The sequence below is a fragment of the Peromyscus maniculatus genome, chromosome 7 (genome assembly GCF_049852395.1).
Source record: "Peromyscus maniculatus bairdii isolate BWxNUB_F1_BW_parent chromosome 7, HU_Pman_BW_mat_3.1, whole genome shotgun sequence".
Taxonomy (NCBI): domain Eukaryota; kingdom Metazoa; phylum Chordata; class Mammalia; order Rodentia; family Cricetidae; genus Peromyscus; species Peromyscus maniculatus.
Genome location: NC_134858.1, coordinates 107,101,484 through 107,123,913, shown reverse-complemented (window position 1 = coordinate 107,123,913; position 22,430 = coordinate 107,101,484). Strand labels below are relative to the sequence as shown.

Genomic DNA, 22,430 nt, shown 5'->3' with positions numbered 1-22,430 from the left:
GGCTAGCAGCCCAGGCTCTGAAGAAAGAGGAAGTGGGTCCAGATATTTGCGTTTATTATAAACAAGAGTGCAGAGCCTGGATGCTCAGAACCACACCAATAGACACAAAGCTAGGACAGCTGGAAGAACGGCAACCCACAGGGGACACCGAGGTGAGGTATTCACGTCTGAGCCAGAACTACCACCTTCGCCTTCCACCCCCACCTGTGGTCCAGATAGCCCCTTGGCCCTGGTGTCCCTGCGGCCAGGACTGGACTGCTACACAGGACTCAGGTATTCTATGAGGCTGGTGTCAAGGGAAATGGACTGTCAGAGGTCAGGTTATCCTCCAGGCACCAAGGATTTCAACCTCACACCAACTAACACACATCTGGAGACAGAAAAGAGGCAAAATGTTTGGCTAAAAGTAAAACAAGACACTGCAGGGAGAAACAGGAGCATGTGGTGGACAGAGGCCCCCTGCCTAGTGGCAGGAGCCAGGCCAGCAAAGCGGAAGAGCTTCCCACTGGGGCCTGAATAGTGAGTGCATGTGGCCCTCTGCATGGTCCCAGGAAAGACACTGGGACAGTCTAGACCACTGACATCGGGCAGATGGTGCTCTGCCTGGTGTGCTGACGTCGGGAGCTGACCCACCACTGAGCTGCAGCCGGGCCCTTTGTCTGCCTACCCTACCTGCCTCACTGCGAAATGCAGCCAAGCCCTGGGCAAAGCCATGGCCCTGAGCAGCAGCTAGCTGGTTTCCCCCCAGAGCAGGATTTGTGCCCACAAACTCTCCTAAGTGTGACAGACCACGGCTGGTCACCCTGGGGTGAACTGGGAAATACTTCCTACCCCAGTGTTTTTAATTTACTTGAGATTTCAGAAAGTATAATTTTAAGTGAGGAAGAAAACAGGTTGGTCCCAACCCACACTGGTAAGGATCTGTGCCTACCTGGTCAGCATCAGAGGAAGCCACATGTTTAGACAAGGCACACACAGCAGAGAGAGCAGGAAAGAAGAACTCTGCATACCACTCACTCACACATGACATAATCAAATGGCAGCCAGAGAGGTGGGGAGCAGGCTCAGGGAACTGCCTTTGGGGGGTCCATGTAGGCCGGGTTGTATGGAGGCTGGCTGGCGGAGTAGGGTGCAGCTGAACCCCCTGAAAGTAAAGAGGACATAGGTTAGCTGTGGGGACATTGGGCTGCAGTGTAAATGGGCAGGCGAGCTGGCAGGAGGGGACCCAGGGGCAGGGGCATGAGATGGGGGACCATGCAGCATTGCTGAATCCACAGTGGCACTCACCAGCCAAGCTCTCATGATAGGCGGGGGGCCCCACAGGCTGGGCCAGGTAGGGTGGTGGATACTGCGTCGGGTAGGGTGCTGTTGGCATTCCTGGCTGAGGGGGCATGGGGTGGTAGCCCTGGTACGTTGGTCCAGGGTAGCTGGGGGCCACACTTGGAGGCTGAGGGTAAGGAGTATGAACCACAGTAGTGGTTGTGGTGTTGGTCACGACGGCTGCAAAGAGAATCCTGATTAGTCAAAACCTTACGGCTCCCTAGGCCAGGAGAGGCCAGGCCTGCCTTCCATCCCTCCAGTTTAGCCAAAACAGGGGTCCTGGCCAGCAACCCTTCCCGCTCTGGGATCAGCGTGTTCACAGGGAGGGGAGCAGGCGGGCAAGGTGGGGTGGGCAGGCTTACGGCGTGGTCGGTTACAGCACATCTTATACAGACAGCAGCAGGAGCAGGTAAAGCATATGATGATGGTGGCGATGAACACCACAAAGATGGTCACGCCAATGGCGACAGTCGCTCCGAACCTGCCGAAAAGCCAGTCGTAACCACCTTTTCCTCTTTCCTATGACCAGCGACTCTCACCTCGCTTGTTCCCAATAGACACAAGGACCCCATTATCTTCCCATGGTCCCCGGGCCCATGCTGTTTTCTAATAAAAGACAAATGTTTGGCAACAGGTACATTCAAAATGTAAACGCCAGAGCATCTGCCCCTCTGAGGGCAGAGAGGAAGGATGTAGGTGCCACCCCACCCTACCACGAGGCTCCCAAGCTCACAGCCCAGAGGAAGAGCAAAGCCTCAGCAGGGCCTCTCAGCCAAGGGACAGACAGGCTTAGGCACAAGCCCCACACACATAACATAACCACCATGTGACCCAGGACAAGCATTTGCGACAGGACCATGAACCCATAGTGTCTCCCTGAGCAGTCAGAGGCAGGACAAAACCACATTCACACAGTTGGTGGAAGGTCCAGGGTCTCTCTGCCTCTCTACAGAATGTGCCATGCTCACCCCATGTTAGCCTCCGCCTTCACTCAAGGGGCTCCTGCAGCCCAGGACTTCCCCTCTTTTCATCAGGGGCCACTCAGTTTCAATCTCCTCCCCTTTCAAAGAAAAGGAAATCGAATCTTCTCCTTCGCCTTTCCCATTCCTGACGTCAGCGGCCGGAAGGACAGACTCACAGGCCCTGTAGCCACCCTCTTAAAGACACAGCATGACTCAAGCACCATCCATCCACAGCACCAGCAGCCAGAGAGCTACTGAGAAGGATGGAAGGGGCCCACAGAGGCCCCAGGCCACTTCCCCAGCCCTGTGCATCCGGGCCTCTGAATGCAGCCCAGCCCCAGCCCTGAGCTATTCTGCTTGTCTCACCCACCCCTTGGGCCTGAGCCTATATGGGCAAAGCAGGACCTGCTGGCTCTGGCTGACACAGAAGCCGCTCATCCCCACTGCCCCTCCTCTCCCACTGCTTGCTGCTCCCAAGCTTGTGACCCTGCCAGATCTGATCATGTTTCCCTGGTTCTAATGCCAACAGCTCCCCCAGCCCCTGGAAGCTCAGGATGTTGTTTTGTCATTACTGGTGACATAGTGCATACCTGCCTTTCCGTGGGTGTAAATACAGTTAACAACTAAGATCTAGGGTTTGTCTAAACGGATAGTAAAACTTACCAAAAAAAAGCCAGTTTCAATCTGTAAAGGATTAGCTAGGTGTGCTAGCACACAGGTAATACTTGAAGTCAGGAGGCTGTTGAGGCAGGAGGATTATGAGTTCTCTGCAAGCCTGAGCTACACAGAGAATTCCGGGCAGGTCTGGACTATATTGAGAAACCCTGTCCCCCAAAAGCCTAACCAAAAAAAAAAAGTTAGATAAAACTCCTTGCAGAACCCACCAAGCCGGGTGGGGCCGAGGACTCCCCTCCCTCCCTATCTCTGCTCTAGGCAGCTCACCAAGCACTGAGCTGTGTTCTGCCTCAGGCTCTTCTGGCCTGTTGGGCCCCTCCTTCCCCACGACTCTCATTCCCGGCTGATAATCCCTGCTCATCTCTCAGACCTCAGTTCAACGCATCACTTCCAAGGGAACACATTCCTCCACCAGGAAAACACCGGACTCCTTGGCTCCTATACAATTAAAGTTCTGTGTACTTATGGCTTAGTAGGTGGTGCCTGCTTGGCAGAGACAGGTAGAAGATCTCTGGGTTCAAAGCCAGTCTGGTCTATGTATGAGTTCCAGGCCAGCCAGGGCTACACAGTGAGATGAGATCTTGTCTCAAAAAACAAACTAAAAAAAAAAAGAAAAAAAGAAAAAAAAAGAAACCGAAGTTGAGCACACTGAGGGAGGATCCGTCCTATACAGGATGTGACAGCTCAGGGCTTGGCAGGTGTGCACTCTGGCAGGCCTCTGTTCTGACCTATGACTCAGAGGGTGAGAACCGAAGAGGAAGATCACTGGTGGGAAACGGAGACAGAGTTTGCAGACCTCAGGTCCCAGCATCTTTCCTCTGGGGGCCTCTCTGGGGTCCCAAGCCATGGCCAGGCAGCAGGGACTGATCCCCTACTCTGGAAGCCACTCTGTGGACAAAGAGTGCCCTCAGCCACAGAGGCAGCACATGGGTGTCCAGTGGAGTGTCTGCGCAAGAATGTTTCCGGGAGAAGTGTCACGGACAGCCCAATCCCTCAACTTCCTGTGCCAGGCACAATTCTGGGGCTGCGAAGAACAGGAGAAACCCCAGCAGCCCATTCTTCCTCCTAGCACAGACCTCCCCGCTCCCCATCCTTCCAGCTGTCTCCACCATGGCCAAAGAAGCCATGTGTCAGGCCGGAGTGTCTCTATGGAGCTGTCTACACTCATCACGCATGCTTTCAACTCACTCTTCATATGCTGTGTCGGGTGGCTCCCGCCAAGTGTGCCAGTGTGGGGTGCCAATCCCACTTCAGTGAAGTCCATAGTGCTTGGACCAGCTGCCTTCCTTTGGTTGGTGGTTGTTTCGTTTTTTGTGTTTGGGGTTTTTTTTTTTTTTTTGGTTTTGGTTTTTCAAGACAGGGTTTCTCTGTGTAGCTTTGGAGCCTTTCCTGGATCTCACTCTGTAGACCAGGCTAGCCTCAAACTCACAGAGATCCGCCTGCCTCTGCCTCCCTAGTGCTGGGATTAAAGGCGTGTGCTACCACCGCCTGGCGACCAGTTGCCTTCTTGCTGTCAACCCCAGCCCTCCCTCTTGGCTCTCCCTGACACTGTTCTTTGAATACTGCTGTCCCTAGGTACCATCCTCCACATGTTCTTCTCACCCAAACCTTCAAGACAAGACCCCTCCTCCCCAGTCCCACTAATGGCCTGTTTCTCTCCAGCATCCCTATGAAGAGCTGGACCTCTGTCTCCAGAGCCAAGGAAGCCTGTTCCTCTGTCCATTCTCTTCTCTTGCTCCTTGCTGCAGGCACAACACCAACAGCCTAGCCTCCCAACACCTCTGGCCGGGCAGTCACAGCCACTCCTGATGGCTGCCTGCCACGTTGACCCGTGTGTTCTTTGCCTCAGCGACTTGTCTTGTGGCCTCGGATGGTGACAGGAAGACAATTCAGAAAGGTAACACGGAAACTCACACCTGTGATTCCAGCAATCAGGAAGCTGAGGCAGGAGGACTACAAATTCTTAGTCAGCCCCGACGACATAGTGAGTTCCAGGGTAGCCTGGGCTACAGAGTGAGTTTACAAAATAAACAAACAAAACAGAGTGAGTTTACAAAATAAACAAAACTGCCAGATGCAGCGCAGGTGACAGAGAGCTTGCCTACGGAAGAGAGGAATTATTCGGGTCTGTTTTCAGCATGCCGTGTGCTCGGAGTGCTAAGCGTCACAGGGGAGCAGGGGGGCCGGGCCTCTCTCTCCCCCAGCTGGCAGCGGCCTGCTAGTCTCAGAACTGAGACCTGGAAAGTTGTAGGCCGTCAGCTTTGGGACCAAGCCCCAGCTATTCACTAGATAAGGCTTTGCATTGAACCAGCAGGATGGGGGCTATGCTAGAAGAGCTGGAAGACTAGACCATACCAGTCATTTTAGCCTTTTCTCTATGCTGGGCCCTACTCTGCAGAATCATCTATTACAAACGGGCTGACTCTCTCTAGTCTCTTGAATTTGTTATTATAAAATGAGGGTCTCGTTTCTCACACCTACCGCACAAGAGACACTGAGTTCAATCTCCAGCATAAACTAAGTGTGGTGATACACACCTGTAATTGAGGTGTGGGGGAAGAGCAGAAGTTCAAGGACATCCTCAGCTACATACCAAGTTCATGGTTATCCTGGGCTACAAGAGACTTTGTCTCAGGAAGGAAGGAAGGAAGAAACAGGGCAGGAGCCTGGCCAGGAAGTTTATCGCTAGGAGAGTAAGCGGCCTCTGTGAGCGTGAGAGGGAAGAATCACGGCTGCACTCCTCCTTCAGGAAGGGGTCACCCTGGTCCTGAGGCGGGAGATGCCAGCACAGTGAGTGTGAGCCACAGACCTTCACATAATGGCTGAGGCTCTTCTGCTGTCCCAGCCCCTCGACTGACACTGTCACAACGTCACACTCATCACCCTCTTCCCGTCAGCATGGCCATCATTATGCCACAGCCATCGACCACGCGACCACCTCACAGCACTGCAGTCTCCACCAAATGTCACTTCCTCCCGTTACCTCTACTTATCAGGTACCACTACCCCACCCCACCGCCCAGGTCAACATGGACCCCACCCCTGCACCTTCAACTATCAGCCCCCAACCAGGTACCCCATCATCTCCTTCCCCAGAACACAGAGGAAATCCAGCTCCCTGGAAGTGTAAAGGTCCCAGCGGGCAACCACGGTCACAACATCACTCGGACACCATCCCCATGATGCTGTACCATTTCAGTATGCAGTGGCCACCCCCCAGCCCACCTGAGCCCTTGTCACATCCCCCAGGAAAAGAGACAGAGCCAAAGGCTTTATTTACCCTGACATGGTGTCACTGTCAAAACTGGATCGAAATCTCAGCGCCGAGCCCAGCTGCTCCAGTGTCTCCGGGTGGGTGGAAAATCTGCTAAGAAAAGAGAAAGCTCCTGAGGAACACACTGGATCCCCATCTGCATCCCACAGCACACAGCCTCAAGGCACACACGACATCCCAAGAATGGACCGTGTACACACCGGGAGCTGTACACTCTTCTCCGACACACCAAAGGCAGTCTCCGGGTTCAGTGCCTATGAGGCCAGGAAATAAATCTCAAACTTAAGATCTGCAACATACGGGCCCTGACCACAACAGGATGGAGGTGGAAACTGAGAGCAGAGGGCTGCATTGCCACAAAGTTAAAAAAGAAAAAAAGAAATACGGGGGAAAAAGACCACCACTAACTCTTTCCACTGGAGACTGAGGCAGGAGGATCACAAGACCAAAGCCAGCCTGGACTGTATGACAAGATGTTTTCTGAGGACAGAAGGAAAGGGAGGGAGGAAAGGGAGACACATGGAGAGGTGGTTACATAAAATGGAATGAAAATATTATAGGTCAAGATTCACCAAGCAAGAACCATGGTGCCGTACACCTGTATGCAGTCCCGGCGCTCAGGAAGCAGAGACAGGAGAATCAGGAGTTAGGGTAAGCCGGTGCTGCAAGAGACCCCATCCCGAACAAAACAGACCACAGTCAGGAAACAGCTTAACTAACTAGTTCCTAGGAGGAAATGAACTTCATTGGCAGAATATGTCAAGGACAAAAAAATAAGCAAGCCACAGCTGGGCGTGGTGACTCATAATCCCAGCACCCAGGAGGCTGAGGCAGGGGCTGTGTAAAATTCAAGGTCCTTTTAGGCTACAGACTATGGCCCTGCCTGGGTGGGCCAGGGGACGGGTGAGAAGGGAAGCTAGGCAGAATAATACGTACTTAGAATCCTAGCACACAGATGAAGGAACATCAGAATCCAAGATTATCCTTGGCTACTTAGCAAGTTCAAAGCCAGCCTGAACTAGGCTATAGCAGACCATTTCAAAAAAACAAAACAGGGGACAGGGGTGGGGGCCAGCCGTGAAGATGGCGGCAGTGGTGGAGGTGGAGGTTGGAGGAGGTGCTGTTGCGGAAAGGGAGCTAGATGAGGTAAGAGGGATTGAGGGACAAGAAAAGGAGCGACAGCTTGACGGTGGAAGGAGAGGGAGTGAGGAATATCGGGAGCCGGAGGCCCTGGGAGAAGCGGGCAAGATCCCGAGGAAAGAGGGCGCTGACAGGGAGGCGGATTTTCCGTGAGGGAAAAATCTGAGGGCTTCTGACTCAGGGACCCCGAGGCGTTGCTGGTGCAGTAGATGGGCAGCCGCTTTAACTGGTTGGTGATGGCGGGAAGGCCAGAGAGGTGGGAACATTTAAGATTTTGAGATTCTTAGATGGAGCTCTAAGGTAGGACTAAGGGGCTGGCTAGGAGTAGCTTTAACTGGAGGGGCGTGGACGCCTGTAAGGCAAGGCCGAGGCTTTCCCTGTGGGGAAGGACTCCAAGCCTGACCTGAAGGCTGGGGACACAGATCGGGAAGCAATGCTTAGTATACCGGTCTGACAGCTTTGAATTGTTTTTAGGTAGGGACCATCTTATTTGTCCTTACAGGTTAGGGTTTGTACATACCGCATGCTCAGTAGAATTGTGGCCGAGGAATGAATGAATAATTGTGAATGAATGAATAATTTTGTAACAGAAAACGGTCCATTTGTTCATTGAACATTGTTACTTCTGTGTTCAGTCCTGGGCTAAGTGCTCGGGACACAAGACCAGAGACCTTCTTCTTGTAACGTCTACAGTGTGGTTATGGGATAAGAAGAGGCATTGCATTACAGGTCTAGTGGTGGTTCTGAGAAGAGGGCTAGGGGACGTTTCCCAGTTGTGGAATGGTTTTCGAGTTCATCTTCATTCTCATTCATTCTCTTTCATCCTCCCTTCCCCTCCTCTCAACGGGTTCCTTCCAGGGGAGCTTGAAAAGGTATGAACCCTTTATCTAATAGGCATTTAACAATGGGGGTGTTGAATGACGTGTGGTCCTTGAAGGAGACATTGAGCTTGGAAGAAATAAAAAGTACAGGACTCTGTAGAGGGAAGCGAAGGTCAGAAAGATAAGGGGCAATCTGAGGCCAAATGGTCAGTGATCGTTTAGAGTTGCTTTGTGGTCTTCTCTGTGACAGCGTATGGGCTGAGATAATACCAGAGGAGCAGGAGGGAAAGTAGTGATTGTCAGGGAGGGCGGCAGTGGCTTCTCGGGAGGGTCAGATTTTTTCAGGGCTCTTGCTCTGTGCTTGGTTTGGGATAGAGAGGTGAAGAGCCTCAGGAAGGGAGTAGGTGTAGGAAATAATGACAGTTGCATGGCGTGAGGTTAATTTGTTTTCCCCCCCTTGTGGTTGGAATTAATAAAGAGAGCACACGAGACTAACAGGTGACAGGTGGTCTAGTTTCTTACCAGCCAGTTTAAAGACCAAAGGTGTTTGAACTCTGCTTGGTGGGGAAGGGGAAGCGGTTGTAGAAATAACCTCCAAGGCCCCTTCTAGTTTTACGTTTCTGTGTTTGCAGTTGGCTGCTATTAATTGAGGTATTTTGAAAACACCTTAAAGTAGTAAATAGTGTACTGAAATTAAAATTTATGGTTTATTAATCATGGGTTTTCATTGAGATAGTTTCATGTGTCATAATTTTTTAGACAGGGTCTTAGTATGTGTGCCATGTTGTCACTGAACTCTGACTCACTTTCTGAGTGCTGGAATTACATGGGTGTGCTGCTGTGCCTGGCTAATTTTTGATTTTTTGTCTCTTAGTGCTTTAAGGACTTAAGCACTACTAGTAGGATGAGGCATAGTTCAGTGTTGGGTCTACAAGTTAACTTTACACGAAGCCATAGCATCCATCCCTCATTGCTTGTGTTGTTTTCCAAGAAAGAATATATCCCTGTTGTCTGGAAATTCTGTGTGAACTGGTTCTATCCTTTTCCTTATGAGTTTAAAAAAGTAGAAGAAGCAGGAAGAAGCAGCAGGAAGTTATCTTGAAGTTCCAGAAAAAACCAGGTCTGGACTGACAGACCTCAGTTTATACACCTTCTGCTAATGTCTCATCTGCTGTTTTGTGCTCAAGCCTTCACTAGTGAATGATAAGGTGAACTGCTTAATCATATGTAACTATGGGGGCTTACTATGTGTCATGCCTTGGAAATTCAAAGGTGAATAAAACAGTTTTTTTACCAAAAAAAAAAAAAGCCCACAAATGCACACACAAACAACAACAACAACAACAACAACAACAAAAAAAAAAAAACTCAAGAAAAGTCAGGTGTAGCCCATGCACATAAAAATAATGTCTTTTTTTTTGGTTTTTCGAGACAGGGTTTCTCTGTGTAGCTTTGCGCCTTTCCTGGATCTTGCTCTGTAGACCAGGCTGGCCTCGAACTCACAAAGATCTGCCAGGCTCTGCCTCCCAAGTGCTGGGATTAAAGGCATGTGCCACCACCGCCCGGCCTTAAAAATAATGTCATTTTTAAAGCACTTAAAGAATAAACACTGGGCTGGGTGGTGGTAGAGCACACCTTTCTTCCCAGCACTCAGGAGGCAGAGGCAGGTGCAGCTCTGAATTTAAGGCCAGCCTGGTCTACAGAGTGAGTTCCAGGACAGCCAAGGCTACACAGAGAAACCCTGTCTCGGAAAACCAAAAAAAAGAATAAACAATAAACATTGAGAGTGGTAGAGAGGGTCAAGGCACTTGCTGACAGCGTCTGCCCTCCACATGCTGCGTATAACATATATACACATATGCCAAAAATAATAGGCAAAACGTAATAAAAGAATAAACTGGAACTACCAGGAAGAACTTAAAGAGACTGAAGACTGAGCAACTCTGAAAACCTGAAGTACCCTAGAAAGACAGCCGAGGAGATTTCTAAGCCTATGTGGGAACACAGTCACTCCCCTGACTATGCCTGGGAAATGCAAGAGAGAGCAAAATCAAAGATGGGATTATGAAGGAAGAAATCAAAGCTTCAAGAAAAATGAAGGCAGGAGTGTAGCTCAGTGGTTCTGCTATCCTATCAGAGGTTTGGTCCCCAGTACCAAAAATGAAAAAAGACGTGGAACATTCTCATTTCATATTATCAATATTTATATTGCAGGTAATAGGACTGCAGTCCAAAAACCACCTGACACTGAGATTAGAACGGGTGTAGACCAGGTTAGCCCAGCAGGAATGCTGCCAGGTGGAACTGAAGGAGGCAGAGACAGGATCTGAAGGGATGCTGTGGGACTCCGCTCCCACAGGACCTGACCATGGTGCTATGCAACTGTGCGCCTCTCTCCAAGACAGAGGAAAGACCTCAGAGACAATCCGGGTCCCGTGGGAGCTCACGGCATCCCAGGAGACGTGGACTGCATGGGTGGGAGGGTGCAATGGCAGGCCTGTCAGAGACCATTCTCAAGCCTGGTGGTCCCCACCTGGTGGCGCACACCTTCAATCCCAGCATCGGGAGGCAGAGGCAGGGGGATCTCTGTGAGTTCGAGGCCAGCCTGGTCTACAGAGTGAGTTCCAGGTCAGCTAGGACTACACAGAGAAACCCTGTTCGAAAAACCAAAAAAATAAAAAATAAAAAATAAATTATGTCAGGGCTGGTGGAATGGCTCAGTGGTTAAGAGCGCCTACTGCTCTTGCAGGGGACCTGGGTTTGATTCTTAGCCCACATAGCAGCTCACAACTCCAGTTCCATGGCGATCCAATGACCTCTCCTGGCCTCCAGAGGCACCAGGTGCTCACATGGTGTACAGACATGCAGGCAAAGTACTCATGCATATAAAATAGACTACAATAATAACAAAAAGTCCCTGATTCATAATTATATCTATTTCATTTAAATACGTGTATTTATATTGCAGGCAATAGGACTGCAGTCCAAAAACCACCTGATACTGAGATTAGAATGTGTGTGTGTGTGTGTGTGTGTGTGTGTGTGTGTTGTATGTGTGTGTGTTTGTGTATGTGCGTGTGTGTGTATGTGCGTGTGTTTGTGTTTGTGTATGTGTGTGTATGTGTGTGTGTATGTATGTGTATGTGTGTGTATGTGTGTATGTGTGTGTGTGTGTATGTGTGTGTGTGTGTATGTGTGTGTATGTGTGTGTGTGTGTGTGTGTGTGTGTGTGTGTATGTGTGTGTGTGTGTGTGTATGTACACGCAAAGAAAATCAAAGTTGGGGCTAGGGAATGGCTCAGCACTGACTGTTTTTCCGGAAGACCTGGGTTCAATTCACAGCCCTCACAGGTTCACAACAAACAGTCTATAACCCCAATCCAGAATCTGACACGCTCTTCTGGCATCCAAGGGCACTGCATATCACGTGGTACAGACAGACATGCAGGCAAAACACCCATACACATAAAATGAAACAAAAACATAAACGTTAAGATAACAGCCATCATTTGGGGGTTGAAAGAGAAACAGTGAGTGGGCTTATGGAGCCTCTGAGTTGTTCTAAAGATTCTAGTCTTGATCAAATGATAGATTACTGGTTTGCACATTTATTTTGTACATAGTATGTTATGTGGAATATAACCACATTAAAAACTTCAGTCATGGGCTGGAGAGATGGCTCAGCTCAGTGGTTAAGAGCACTGGCTGCTCTTCCAGAGGTCCTGAGTTCAATTCCCAGCAACCACGTGGCTCACAACCATCTGTAATGAGATCTGGTGCCCTCTTCTGGCCTGCAGGCATACGTGCAGACAGAACACTGTATACATAATAAATAAATCTTACAAAAAAAAAAAAATAATAAGAAAAACCCCCCAAAACTTCAGTCAGGCAGTGGTGGTGCACACCTTTAATCCTAGCACTCAGGAGGCAGAGACAGGCGGATCTCAGAATTTGATGCCAGCCTGATCTATCGAGTGAGTTCCAGGACAGCAAGAGAAACAGAGAAACCCTGTCTCAAAAACAAACAAACAAACAACAACACACCCCCCTCCAAATTTAACAAAAACTTCAATGAAAAGCTAGGCACAGTGGTGCACACCTTTAACCCCGGCACTCAGAGGCAAGAGGATTGCTCCAAGTTCTAGTCCACCCTGGTCTATACAGCAAGTGCCAGGCCAGTGACCACTACATAGCAAGACTCTGTCTCAAACAAACAAACAAGGGGTGGGCAACAAGGTGGTTCAGTGAGCAAGGGTGCTTGCTGCCAAGCCTGACGACCCGAGTTCAATCCCAGGACCAGACCCGGTAGAAGGGAAACAACAGAATGATGCAAGGTGTCTTCTGACTTCCACAGATGAGCTGTGGCACCCATCCACGCTGGCATTTACATGTGTGTGTGTCCACACACGTACACACACACACACACACACACACACACACACACACACACACACGCATGCACACACACTAAATAAATGTTCTTAAAGACAAAGAATTATGTGATCTGAATGGTTATAAAACAGTATCCAGACAGCAAGATAAGGACAAAAACATGGAAAAGCATCTAAGAGTCATGGACCCAGAGGGAGCACAGCGTGTGTCTGATTGGAGTTCCAGCGGGGAAGGAAATGGGGGAGGAAGAATATTTAAATAATGGCAGACAACTGTCCAGAACTAATGAGATATGCTAAGCCACAGATTTTAGAAGTTCAACAAATCTACAGAAATAAAAATAGAGAGAAATCTGTAAGCCAGGAGTGGTGGTACATCCCTTAATCCCAACACTCAGCAGGCAAAGGTAGGCAGAATACCGCAAATCAGAGGTTAGCCTGGTCTACATGAGTTCCAAGCTAGTCAGGGGCTACAGAGAGATCCTGTCTGAAAAAAATATGTAAAGGAAGGCTAGGACTGGCCAGGCATGAAGTTCAGCAGTGTGGCCAAACCCCTACATTGGCTTCCTAGCACCAGAAAAGAAAAATAATCCCTTACCCTCTCATTTTTTGAGAGATTAAAATGATAATTAAACCGACTTTCAAGACCATATCACAATGGAAATAATAGAAACTGAGAGACTGTGGAATGGAACTTTCTACATGCCAAGAGAAAAAAATCCACCAACCTAATTTATACTATTTTAATTTTTTTATTTTACATTTAGTATGCAGGCACATGTGGAGGTAGGAGGACAATTTACAGGAGTCAATTCTTTCCTTCCACAATGTGGGTCCCAGGGATTGAACTCAGGTTGTCAGGCTTGGTGGCAAGTACTTTTACCCACTGAATCATCTCAACAGCCCATACAAAATATTACATTAGGGGCCGGGCCAATAGCTCAGCAGGTAAGAGCACTGGCTGCTCTTCCAGAGGACCTGGGTTCAATGCCCAGCACCCACACTGTGTGGCCCACAACTGTGTGTTAACTCCAGTTCCAAGGGATCCAATAACGCCTTCTTCTGGCTTCAGCAGATACCAGGCATGCAGGTGGCACACATACATGCAGGCAAAATATCCATACACAAGAAATAAAAATAAATAAAATGTTATTTTAGAATAGGATACACATCATCTACCACATTAAGAGAATAAAAACAGAAAGCCCATGACCATCTCAGAAAATAGCAGAAAAGCATCTCGAAAAATTCTGATCCCTCCATCATTAAAACTCCAGGAAAAATAGAGCGAACAAGGAACTTCCTCAACATGAAACAGGCTACCTCCAAAAAAGCTAGCATTCGACCCCCAAAACTGGAAATAAAACAGGGGTGAAAGGCTGGAGAGCTGGAGCAACACTTACAAACACTTGCTCTTCATGCAGAGGGCTGGAGTTCTGTCCCCAGCACTCACATGGCAGCTCATAACCAGCTGTGACCTCATCTCCAGAGGACCTGAGCCCCTTTCTGGCCTCTGAGGGCATTGTACACACATGGTACACATATACATGCAGGCAGAAACAGATACACATAAAAGTTTAAAAAAATTTTAAAGACATGGGTATCTACATCTCACCAACGCAGTAAGGCAAGAAAAAGAAATAAAGTGATAAGGTTGTAAAAGAAGTAGTGAAATAAAGAGAATAAAATCAAATCAAAATAATACAAGGAATTTAAAAGTACAAGAGACTAACAGAAAGCTAAATAAAATGAGAAATATAATTTCATAATATTAACAATTACATTATATTTGATGACCCTTTTTGAGTGCTAGCAATTGAACCCAGGGCCCAGGGTACTACTGAGCTACATCCTAGGTGATCTATGACATCTAAATGGAATAAATATACCTGCTTTTTAAAAAATTACTATAAGCTGGGTTTAATGCAGGCACCCACAATATCAACTACTTAGTAATCTGAGATGGGAAGGTTGTTTGAAACCAATCTGGACAACACAGCAAGATCAGCAAGATCTTTTTTTTTTTTTTTTTTTTTTTGGATACAAGATCTTGCTGTGAGCTGGGCAGTGGTGGTACACACCTTTAATCCCAGCACTGGGAGGCAGAGACAGGCAGATCTCTGTGAGTCTGAGGCTAACCTGGTCTACAGAGCAAGATCCAGGACAGGCACCAAAACTACACTGAGAAACCCTGTTTCGGAAAACAAAACAAAACAAAACAAAAAAAGGTTTTAAGCCAGACAGTATTATTGCATGCCTTTAATCCCAGCATTGGGGTGGGAGGTGAAGAGTGAGACAGGTGATCTCTGAGTTCAAGGCCAGCCTGGTCTACAGAGGGACTTCCAGGACAGCCAGGGCTACACAGAGAAACTCTGTTTTGAAAAAACATACCAAAAAAACAGTTTTTAAAAAAAGTAATAAAAGTTAACATGATGAAAAAAATTAAATATCTCTAAGCCAAGCATGGTGACGCACACCTTTAAACTCAGCACTTAAGATGCAGAGGCAGGTGGATCTCTGTGAATTTGAGGCCAGCCAGGGCTATATAATGAGACCCTCTTTCAAAAAAAAAAAAAAAAAAGACATCTGTAAAATGTAAGGACAGCCAATGATGATTCTTAGTGACTGTGTGACATTTCTGGGACACCTGGCAGTTCCATGCATATCCCCAAGAACTTCTTCCAAATTCATGAGAAGCAGGAGGAAGGGGTACATGGATATCCACTGCTCCCGCCTCTGACATTAACAAGTTCGGACTCACACCAAATGGGACAGCTGCAACATCTGTGTGGGATGATCTCGTTGTGCACTGGGAAGATGTGTCTCTGCCTAAGGTGCCTTCTGATTGGTTTAATAAGAAGCTGAACGGCCAATAGCTAGGCAGGAGAGGATAGGTGGGACTTCCAGGCAGAGAGAGGAACTGGGAGGAATCTAGGTGCTCAGATTTCGCCAGCAGATTCAGAGCAAGTCAGATGTGCCGTACCGAGGAAAGGTCAAGAGCCATGTAGCAGAACATAGATTTAAAAATATAGGTTACTTAAATTATAAGAGCTGGTTGGAAACAAACCTAAGCTAAGGCCAAGCTTTCACAATATTAAGTCTCAGTGTCATTATTGGGGGACTGGCAGTCCCAAAGAATGCCCAAAAAGAAAGGCCTACTACAGACAACTGTCTTCTTAACACTGTGCTGAGCTCAAAAAGTAAGGGCACCAGGCGGATCTCTGTGAGTTCAAGGCCAGCCTGGTCTACAAAGTGAGATCCAGGACAGGCACCAAAACTACACAGAGAAACCCAGTCTCGAAAAAAACAAACAAACAAAAAGTAAGGGTACCCCCAAAAAGTGCCCACAAAACAATACAGACTGTTTAAGAATACAAACAAAAGAAGGTACCTCAAACCCAGACTAGGACATCCGTGGGATGGGAAGGGGATAGAACGACCATGAGAGACTGACGTGAACACAGATGGTGTGGTCTGGACTTGTGCAAAACAATGGTGACAACCTGCTATGAGCTGAGTATGACCGTTACGACTCAAAATGTGTGGCCAAGCACAAAGAAAAACACTGATGATGAGAGAGACATCTTGGTCCTCACCCATGACAACAGTCTACACCAAAGATGGAATACAAACACATAAGCTCTGTGGAGAGGACACAGCCCAGCTCACTCTGGGCACACGCCACACCCTGTGCGCTGCACCGCACACATACCCACAGCACAGACAGGATACGGGGCACTCTCATGACCAGGTGCCCACCCTGAGGACCTGTGGGTCAACGTACACACCCAGAACCAAAGCCAGCTGAGGCCACGGGCCCTGGCTCAATGCTCAGCCCTCTGTCTGGAGAGGCCAGAGGGGCAGGGCACTCTCCAGAGGGTGGACTGAGGTACCTCCCCCTCTGCCTCCCCTCCTCGCACCCACCTGGCCTCTGGCTCAGTACAGGCATCCTCATCCCACGGGACCCTCTTCTGCACATCAGAACAGCAGTACTGGCTGGAACAGGAGCCGCAGCAGAAATCAGGACAGGACTCGGGGATCAGGTTGTCTTCGCCAACAAGCCTGCATAGCTCACCAAGGGCTGGAGCAGAGAAACAAGCCTGTTCCCGTGTCCCATAGGCCAGCTCTCATCAGTGTCGTGTCCCTGTCTCTCCCCCCGCACCCCCAACGACAGTGATTTTCCCAGTGCTGCTGCTACCAGGCACAAGCCTGCGGTAAGCCACCTCAGGAGACCACCCCTCCTACCAAGCCTTTGCCCTCTCCTCGAGGCCACAGCAAGGTGCTCTGAAAGATGCCTTCCATCCCGCTGACTTTTCTACTCATGAGTCTGAAGGGCTACTAGATGCTCTCAGAATCCCCTACTTAAGGTCAAGACCTCAAGGCAGAGTGTCAACTGCAAAGGCGCTGGGCGATCACCCTTTCCACCTCAACATACACCATTCTTGCCTGGCCCTCACCTGAGACTCCACTCCTCCTTCAAGGCCTTATTCCGGGCCACCTCCCAGGCCACCTCCCAGAAGCTGCCAAGCCCAGAAGGTGTACAGTTGTACAGCTGACCAGAAGCACACCTGAGCTCGTGCAGGCACAGGACTGTCCAACATGTAATCCTTATTAACTCCATAGCAGCCTCACCTGCCAGGCACAGATGTGGGGGGCGGACAGGGGGGGAAGAGGGGGGAAAGAAAAAGGGGGAGAAGGAGGAAAGAAGGGGGAAAGAAGGGGAAAAGAGGGGGAGAGGGGGAGAAGAGAGGCGGGGAGAGAGGCAGAGAGAGAGAGGGAGAGAGGCGCCTGAACCTCAGAGAGCACCCACTCCCAGCAGGCTGAATCCTAACCAATGCACCATGCCATCCCCCACACAAGTATCCATAAAGCTCTCATCCCTGGGCTAGGCACACAGCAGGTATTAGGGGATTTTCCTGCTCGCTCTCGTGGCACCGAGACACCCAGGAACCATCACAAAGCTCTCAGCCTAAGCGCAAGTGGGACCCTTGCAAACCTCAACAAACAAGGCCACGTGGAGAGATGTGGATTAGGGCAAAGGGCTTTGGCCACCCACAAGCTTTGTTTACAGCACTCCGGGAAGATGCCACACACCATGTCCCTGTGTGTCCTCAGGCTACACTAGCACACCTGGAACCCACACACAGGAGACCCCCGCTGCCCCCCCAGGAAACACCCAGCCCATCAAGGCTCATCAGACCACATCTGCAGACAATCGCTTAAGCGTCAGCCTGGTGCATCCTGGTCCAGCACACAAACCCTGGTCCAACCCTGGTGGGAAGAAGGCCCAGCAAGACCAGCAGGAGATGCACCCCAGGGCTGTCAGAATGAGGCTCAAGGCTGAGGTGAGACTCTGAGAAAAGATAACCTGGAGGTAAGGAGGGCTGCGTTTTTGTTGTTTTGTTTTGGTAACGCCAAGCAGAACCTTGCTCTGAGCAAATCTGTAGAATGGGTATTTCTGACCATTGCAGGCCCAGTTCTACCAACTGGCCGCCTGAAGTGGGCACAGCCACAGCCACAAGCCAGGCTGTGCCTCCCAGTCAGGATCAACAGCCTGCACCAGGGAACTCTTCTTTCTTTTAGGGCAGGGTCTCTCTGTGTAGCCCTGGCTGGCCGGGAAACTCACAGCCTTGACCAGACTGGTCTCAAACTCACAGGGATCCTCCGGCCTCTGCCTCTGGGGTGCTGAGACTAGATCCAAGTATCATCTTCTGGTGCCCACACAGTGGGTCTTTCAGGCTGGGTCCCAGGCACAAACGCTACTCTGAACTCCAGACACAGAACAAGGCTCTCTAGACTGGAGACCCATCCTCCGCGAGGCTCACTGCAGGGGTAGGCTGATTCGGTGCAGGGCTCCCCCTTCCCATCTCCCCACCCCAGGCCCTCCAAAATTCATGTCAGCGTTCAGGAAACACAGCCCCTTTCCTCTAGGAAGCCACCCACCCCAACCGCATCATTAGCTCCCGTGGCTGGGCAGGGGGCTCTGTTCTAATTCCCGCCCCAACAGGTCCCCAGCCTACCCTCCCAAGCCTGTGAGTCATTCCCCTAGGATGACAAGGGAAAGGGAATCTCCTCCCCACAAGAAGCCAGCCTCAGGGCCCAGCTTCTCCAAGAACACAAGGGCCGTAGTAGAGGCAGCGGATGGAGGGCTGCCAGCCAGGAAGCAGGCTGTGAGGGGCAACCTCGGCAGGAGGGGCCGGGTCGCCTTGAGGCCCCTACCTGGAACTGACCCCAGGCGGGGAATCCTGCTCCAGCCCCTTGGGACAAGTAGGACCTACCCACCATGAGGGACCCAACAACGGTGGCAGTTTTCTGGGGCAGTCTAAGTTCAGGAGGGTAGGGGTAACAGGATGGAGTCAGTGGCGGGGTTCGCAGACGCCGCCGCGGTTATCACTCCAGGGCTGGTGCTGTCTGGCTCGGTCCACAGACAGCTAGGGGAAGTGTCTGACCCGACAGGGTCCCTGGGCAGCGCACACCGCCCCCTCCTCCCAGGCTCACCACCCGGAGGCAGCAGCAACAGCAGCAGCAGCAACAGGGTCCGCGGTGAGGGCGCCGGCGCAGCCATGGCGAGACGACAGACAGACAGATGGGAGAACAGACGGACCAAGCACAGGGCCGCGGTGCCGCCGCAACCTCAGCGACCCGCGCCGCCCGAGCCTCCTTGCCACGCCCCGGCCTGTTCCCGGAACCCCGGCACGGAGGGGAGGAGGTAGGAGGGAGGGGAAAGAGGTGGGAGGGAGGGGGAAGAGGTGGGAGGGAAGGGAAGCGGCCGCCCCTCCCAGCCTGGCTGCTGCCCTCCCGCCCCCGTCGGCGAAAACTTGCGACAGGTTTCCCAGGATCGGAGGGATCGGTACACCCAAGTTGCCTTCTGCTCGCGGGATACTCTGGTGGGGAGACCCCCTTGCAGCTGACTTAGGGGCTGGGAGAGGATCTGGGGGCAACGTTATCCCAACACTTGAGCGCCAGCTGTATGCAGCTGGTACACCCGTCCCAACTTTGCCCTCAGGGAAGCCGCGATTTTTCTTGCTGGTTCAATGGATCCTCATACAGATTCACCTGAGGACCATGAGGAGTGATGGAGGGGTGGGGGGTGGGGTGGGGATAGTGCTCGCCAAAGTCAAGTCCCTTCTAGTAGATTTCCAGCCCTGAGATGACACCTCCATCCCCCAGTGACCCAGGTCCCCAGCCCAGGCGACTGTTCACTCTGGCCCAGGGGGCCTATCCTGAGGGTAAGAACTAAAAGCTCCCAGGGCACATACAGGCCACCTCCTGACAAAGTTCTCACAGGCTGCCTCTTCGCCTCCATGTGAGGCAAAGTTCCTAGCATGGCCAGGAAAGGGAGGTGTGGTGTTTGTGTACTGCCCAGCCCCAGGAAGAGCTAGTGTTTCCTACTCAAGACTGAACCCATGAACCGTCTGCTAGTGGACGGTTCTCTGCTCTGTGCCTTCACACGTTTCTCATCTGAGACTGGGCCACTGCTGTAGACAAAGATAAACCCTAAAGAGAGTCAGGGAGGTCTCCAGCAGTTACCCAGCCTATAGGATTAGAGGGAGCCAGGAAAGGAGGCCACACCACAGCGATACAAGCCCATAAGGAAAAACTAGTTCCTTCTGGTCACGAAGAACTATGAAAAATGTGAAAGAGTTAATCAGGTCGGCCAGGCCACAGGATTACTCTGTCAGCAAGGCAGGGCCACCCTAGGATGACAGGTTCACCTCAAGCTGTGCTAAAGGACAGGTGGACTAAATATCCCTTTAATGAGATACTATACTTTGCCTTCCCAGAATTCCTGGCCACCGGGTTCCTACAAGCTGCCATGAGGTTCTCTTGAGTCTGCCTTTCTCTTTTTCCTTGGTTTGTGCTTTTAGGTGCATTTCAGAGCATAAGCATGCTTTTGTTGATACTTCGGGCTTCCTCTAAAGCTCTGCTCTCCACTGCATGGCGGTGTGCATCTGCCCTCAACGCTGGTTTAACTCAAAGGGAATGGTGGTTTTTCCCTGCTCTTCATTCCCTTTCTTCAGATGCAGAAGGAGTTTTGTTTTGTTTGTTCTCAATGAGTCTCACTATGTAGACCTGCCTGGCCTCAGTTTCACAGAGGTCCACCTGCTTCTGCCTCCCCAGTGCTGGGGTCAAAGGTGTGCGCCACCACACCCAGCCAGGTTTTACTTTTAAACTATAATAAAATTGTCCACTTTGGATAAACTTGGGCTTTGCTTGATTTTTTAACTTTTCCTGTCTTTTAATTCTTAAATTGGCAAGAAATCTAAGAATCACCAACTCAATTAGAAACGCGGTTCCAGGGTTGGAGATGGCTCCGAAGTTAAAAGCTCTGGTTGCTCTTGGGGGGGGGGGGATATGGGTTGCTTCCCAGCACCTGCATGGTGGCTCACAACCATCTGTAGCTCCAGTGCCAGGGGATCCCATGCCCTCTTCTGACCTTGTGGTCACCAGGTGCACACATGGTTCACATACATACATGGAGGCAAACACTCATACATATAAATCTTTAAAAATGTACAGTTAGGGGCTGGAGAGATGGCTCAGAGGTTAAGAGCACTGGCTGTTCTTCCAGAGGTCCTGAGTTCAATTCCCAGTACCCACATGGTGGCTCACAACCATCTGTAATGAGACCTGGCGCCCTCTTCTGGCCTGCAGAGATATGTGCAGACAGAACACTGTACACGTAATAAATAAATTTAAAAAAAAAAAAATGTACAGTTAGTAGTTGCAAACTGCGCATGGGCCTGTCAGTCCAGAACACCACCCAGTGATGCTCAAAAGGCCTGACAGGATAGGCTGACTGGGGTGGTAAATGCTGTACAGCTAGCCCAAGGAGCTGTTCTTCTCACCCACCACCGGGGGCCCTTTCATCCATTTTGGATGGTGGTCGGTCCAACGCTCCTTCCTCGGCATCCATTACACCTAGAGCAAGGGCTTTGGCTGCAGGCCCAGCCAATGAGCTGTGCCCTCAGACACGTCAGTGTGATAGAAGAACAGGGCTGGATAGCTAGCCAGACATCAACAGGCTTGGAGGTCATCAAGGCTAGACCCTTCTTCATTCATCTTTGGACCCCACCTCCCGGGGCTCAGATAATCTTGACAAAAGAGGAAATATCACACTTGCTCCTCCTTAGCATCTGAAGTCCCAGAGGTTAATCAGCAATGTGCATATGGCGCTGTTGATAATACCCTTCCATGGAAACACAAGAAGTTCCCTTGCCCAGGCCTCCCATGATAAGAAGAAAATCCTGTTTTACAATCTCACGGAAACTGGCAGAAGATGGGAAGAAATGTAATATACCTGAAGCCATATTCCAAGGTTCAGTAAAGAGCTGGGTAAAGACACCTGCAGCCAAGCCAAGCCTGGCCACCTGCTCAGTCCCCAGGGCCACATGATGGGTCAAGAACCGATTCCCACAGTGGTCCACTTGAATACCATGACACTGCTGCCCCCTGCCACGCCACAAATGAAGAAAGAAAAACCGTTAAAGATGGAAGGAATAACTTTCCACTTAGTGAGTTACTTCTGTACCCCCAAAGCCCCTTCCTTGACAGCGTTGTTTACAGGCACCCTCTGTGAAGCCCATTTTCTGCTTCTCAGAAAGCTTCTCTTTCCTCCATGTCCCCTTTGCAGATTCCAGCTAACATCCTAAACCTGCTCGCCCAGACATGTGACAATCTTACTCTTTCTCTTTGGGGACCCCCCCCAACTGTAGCTGCTCCAACCCTGCTCTTACTCAACCTTCCTGCTTTCGTGACTCGAAAGAGCATAGTCTTTTCTTCTCTTCCCCATCTCCCTCCTCCTGGCAGCTGCTGAGATCCCCAGCTTGCCTTTTCCTCCACACACA

The 22,430-nt window shown here is 50.3% G+C and overlaps 1 protein-coding gene across 3 annotated transcripts; it reads right to left on the bottom strand.

Moving 5' to 3' along the window:
* Positions 1–37: 37 nt before the first annotated feature.
* Shisa5 (shisa family member 5) lies at positions 38–19,267 on the bottom strand. Of its 3 annotated transcripts, none has more exons than XM_015996992.3 (6): positions 19,081–19,267; positions 16,507–16,663; positions 6,238–6,324; positions 1,683–1,801; positions 1,288–1,500; positions 38–1,144 (listed from the first exon to the last, which is right to left on the bottom strand). In XM_015996992.3, the coding sequence occupies exons 1-6, from the start codon at positions 19,145–19,147 to the stop codon at positions 1,065–1,067; spliced, it is 723 nt and encodes a 240-aa protein (XP_015852478.1). In that variant the 5' UTR covers positions 19,148–19,267; the 3' UTR covers positions 38–1,064. The 3 variants fall into 3 exon arrangements, with proteins under 3 accessions (XP_015852478.1, XP_006978351.1, XP_015852479.1); XM_006978289.4 differs by having other exon boundaries at positions 6,238–6,321; positions 19,081–19,266; XM_015996993.3 differs by lacking the exons at positions 6,238–6,324; positions 16,507–16,663; positions 19,081–19,267 and adding an exon at positions 2,289–2,435.
* Between the last annotated feature and the right edge of the window lie 3,163 nt (positions 19,268–22,430).

What these genes read in the sequence shown, in the direction of transcription:
- Shisa5 (XM_015996992.3), bottom strand. Translation starts at nt 19,147, where the DNA reads ATGGCTGCGCCGGCGCCCTCACCGCGGACCCTGTTGCTGCTGCTGCTG. An exon ending in GACAGTGACACCATGTCAGG is followed by an intron (nt 1,802 to 6,237) that starts GTAAATAAAGCC and finishes GCTTTTCGGCAG; the next exon opens with GTTCGGAGCGACTGTCGCCA. An exon ending in CTATCATGAGAGCTTGGCTG is followed by an intron (nt 1,145 to 1,287) that starts GTGAGTGCCACT and finishes CTTTACTTTCAG; the next exon opens with GGGGTTCAGCTGCACCCTAC.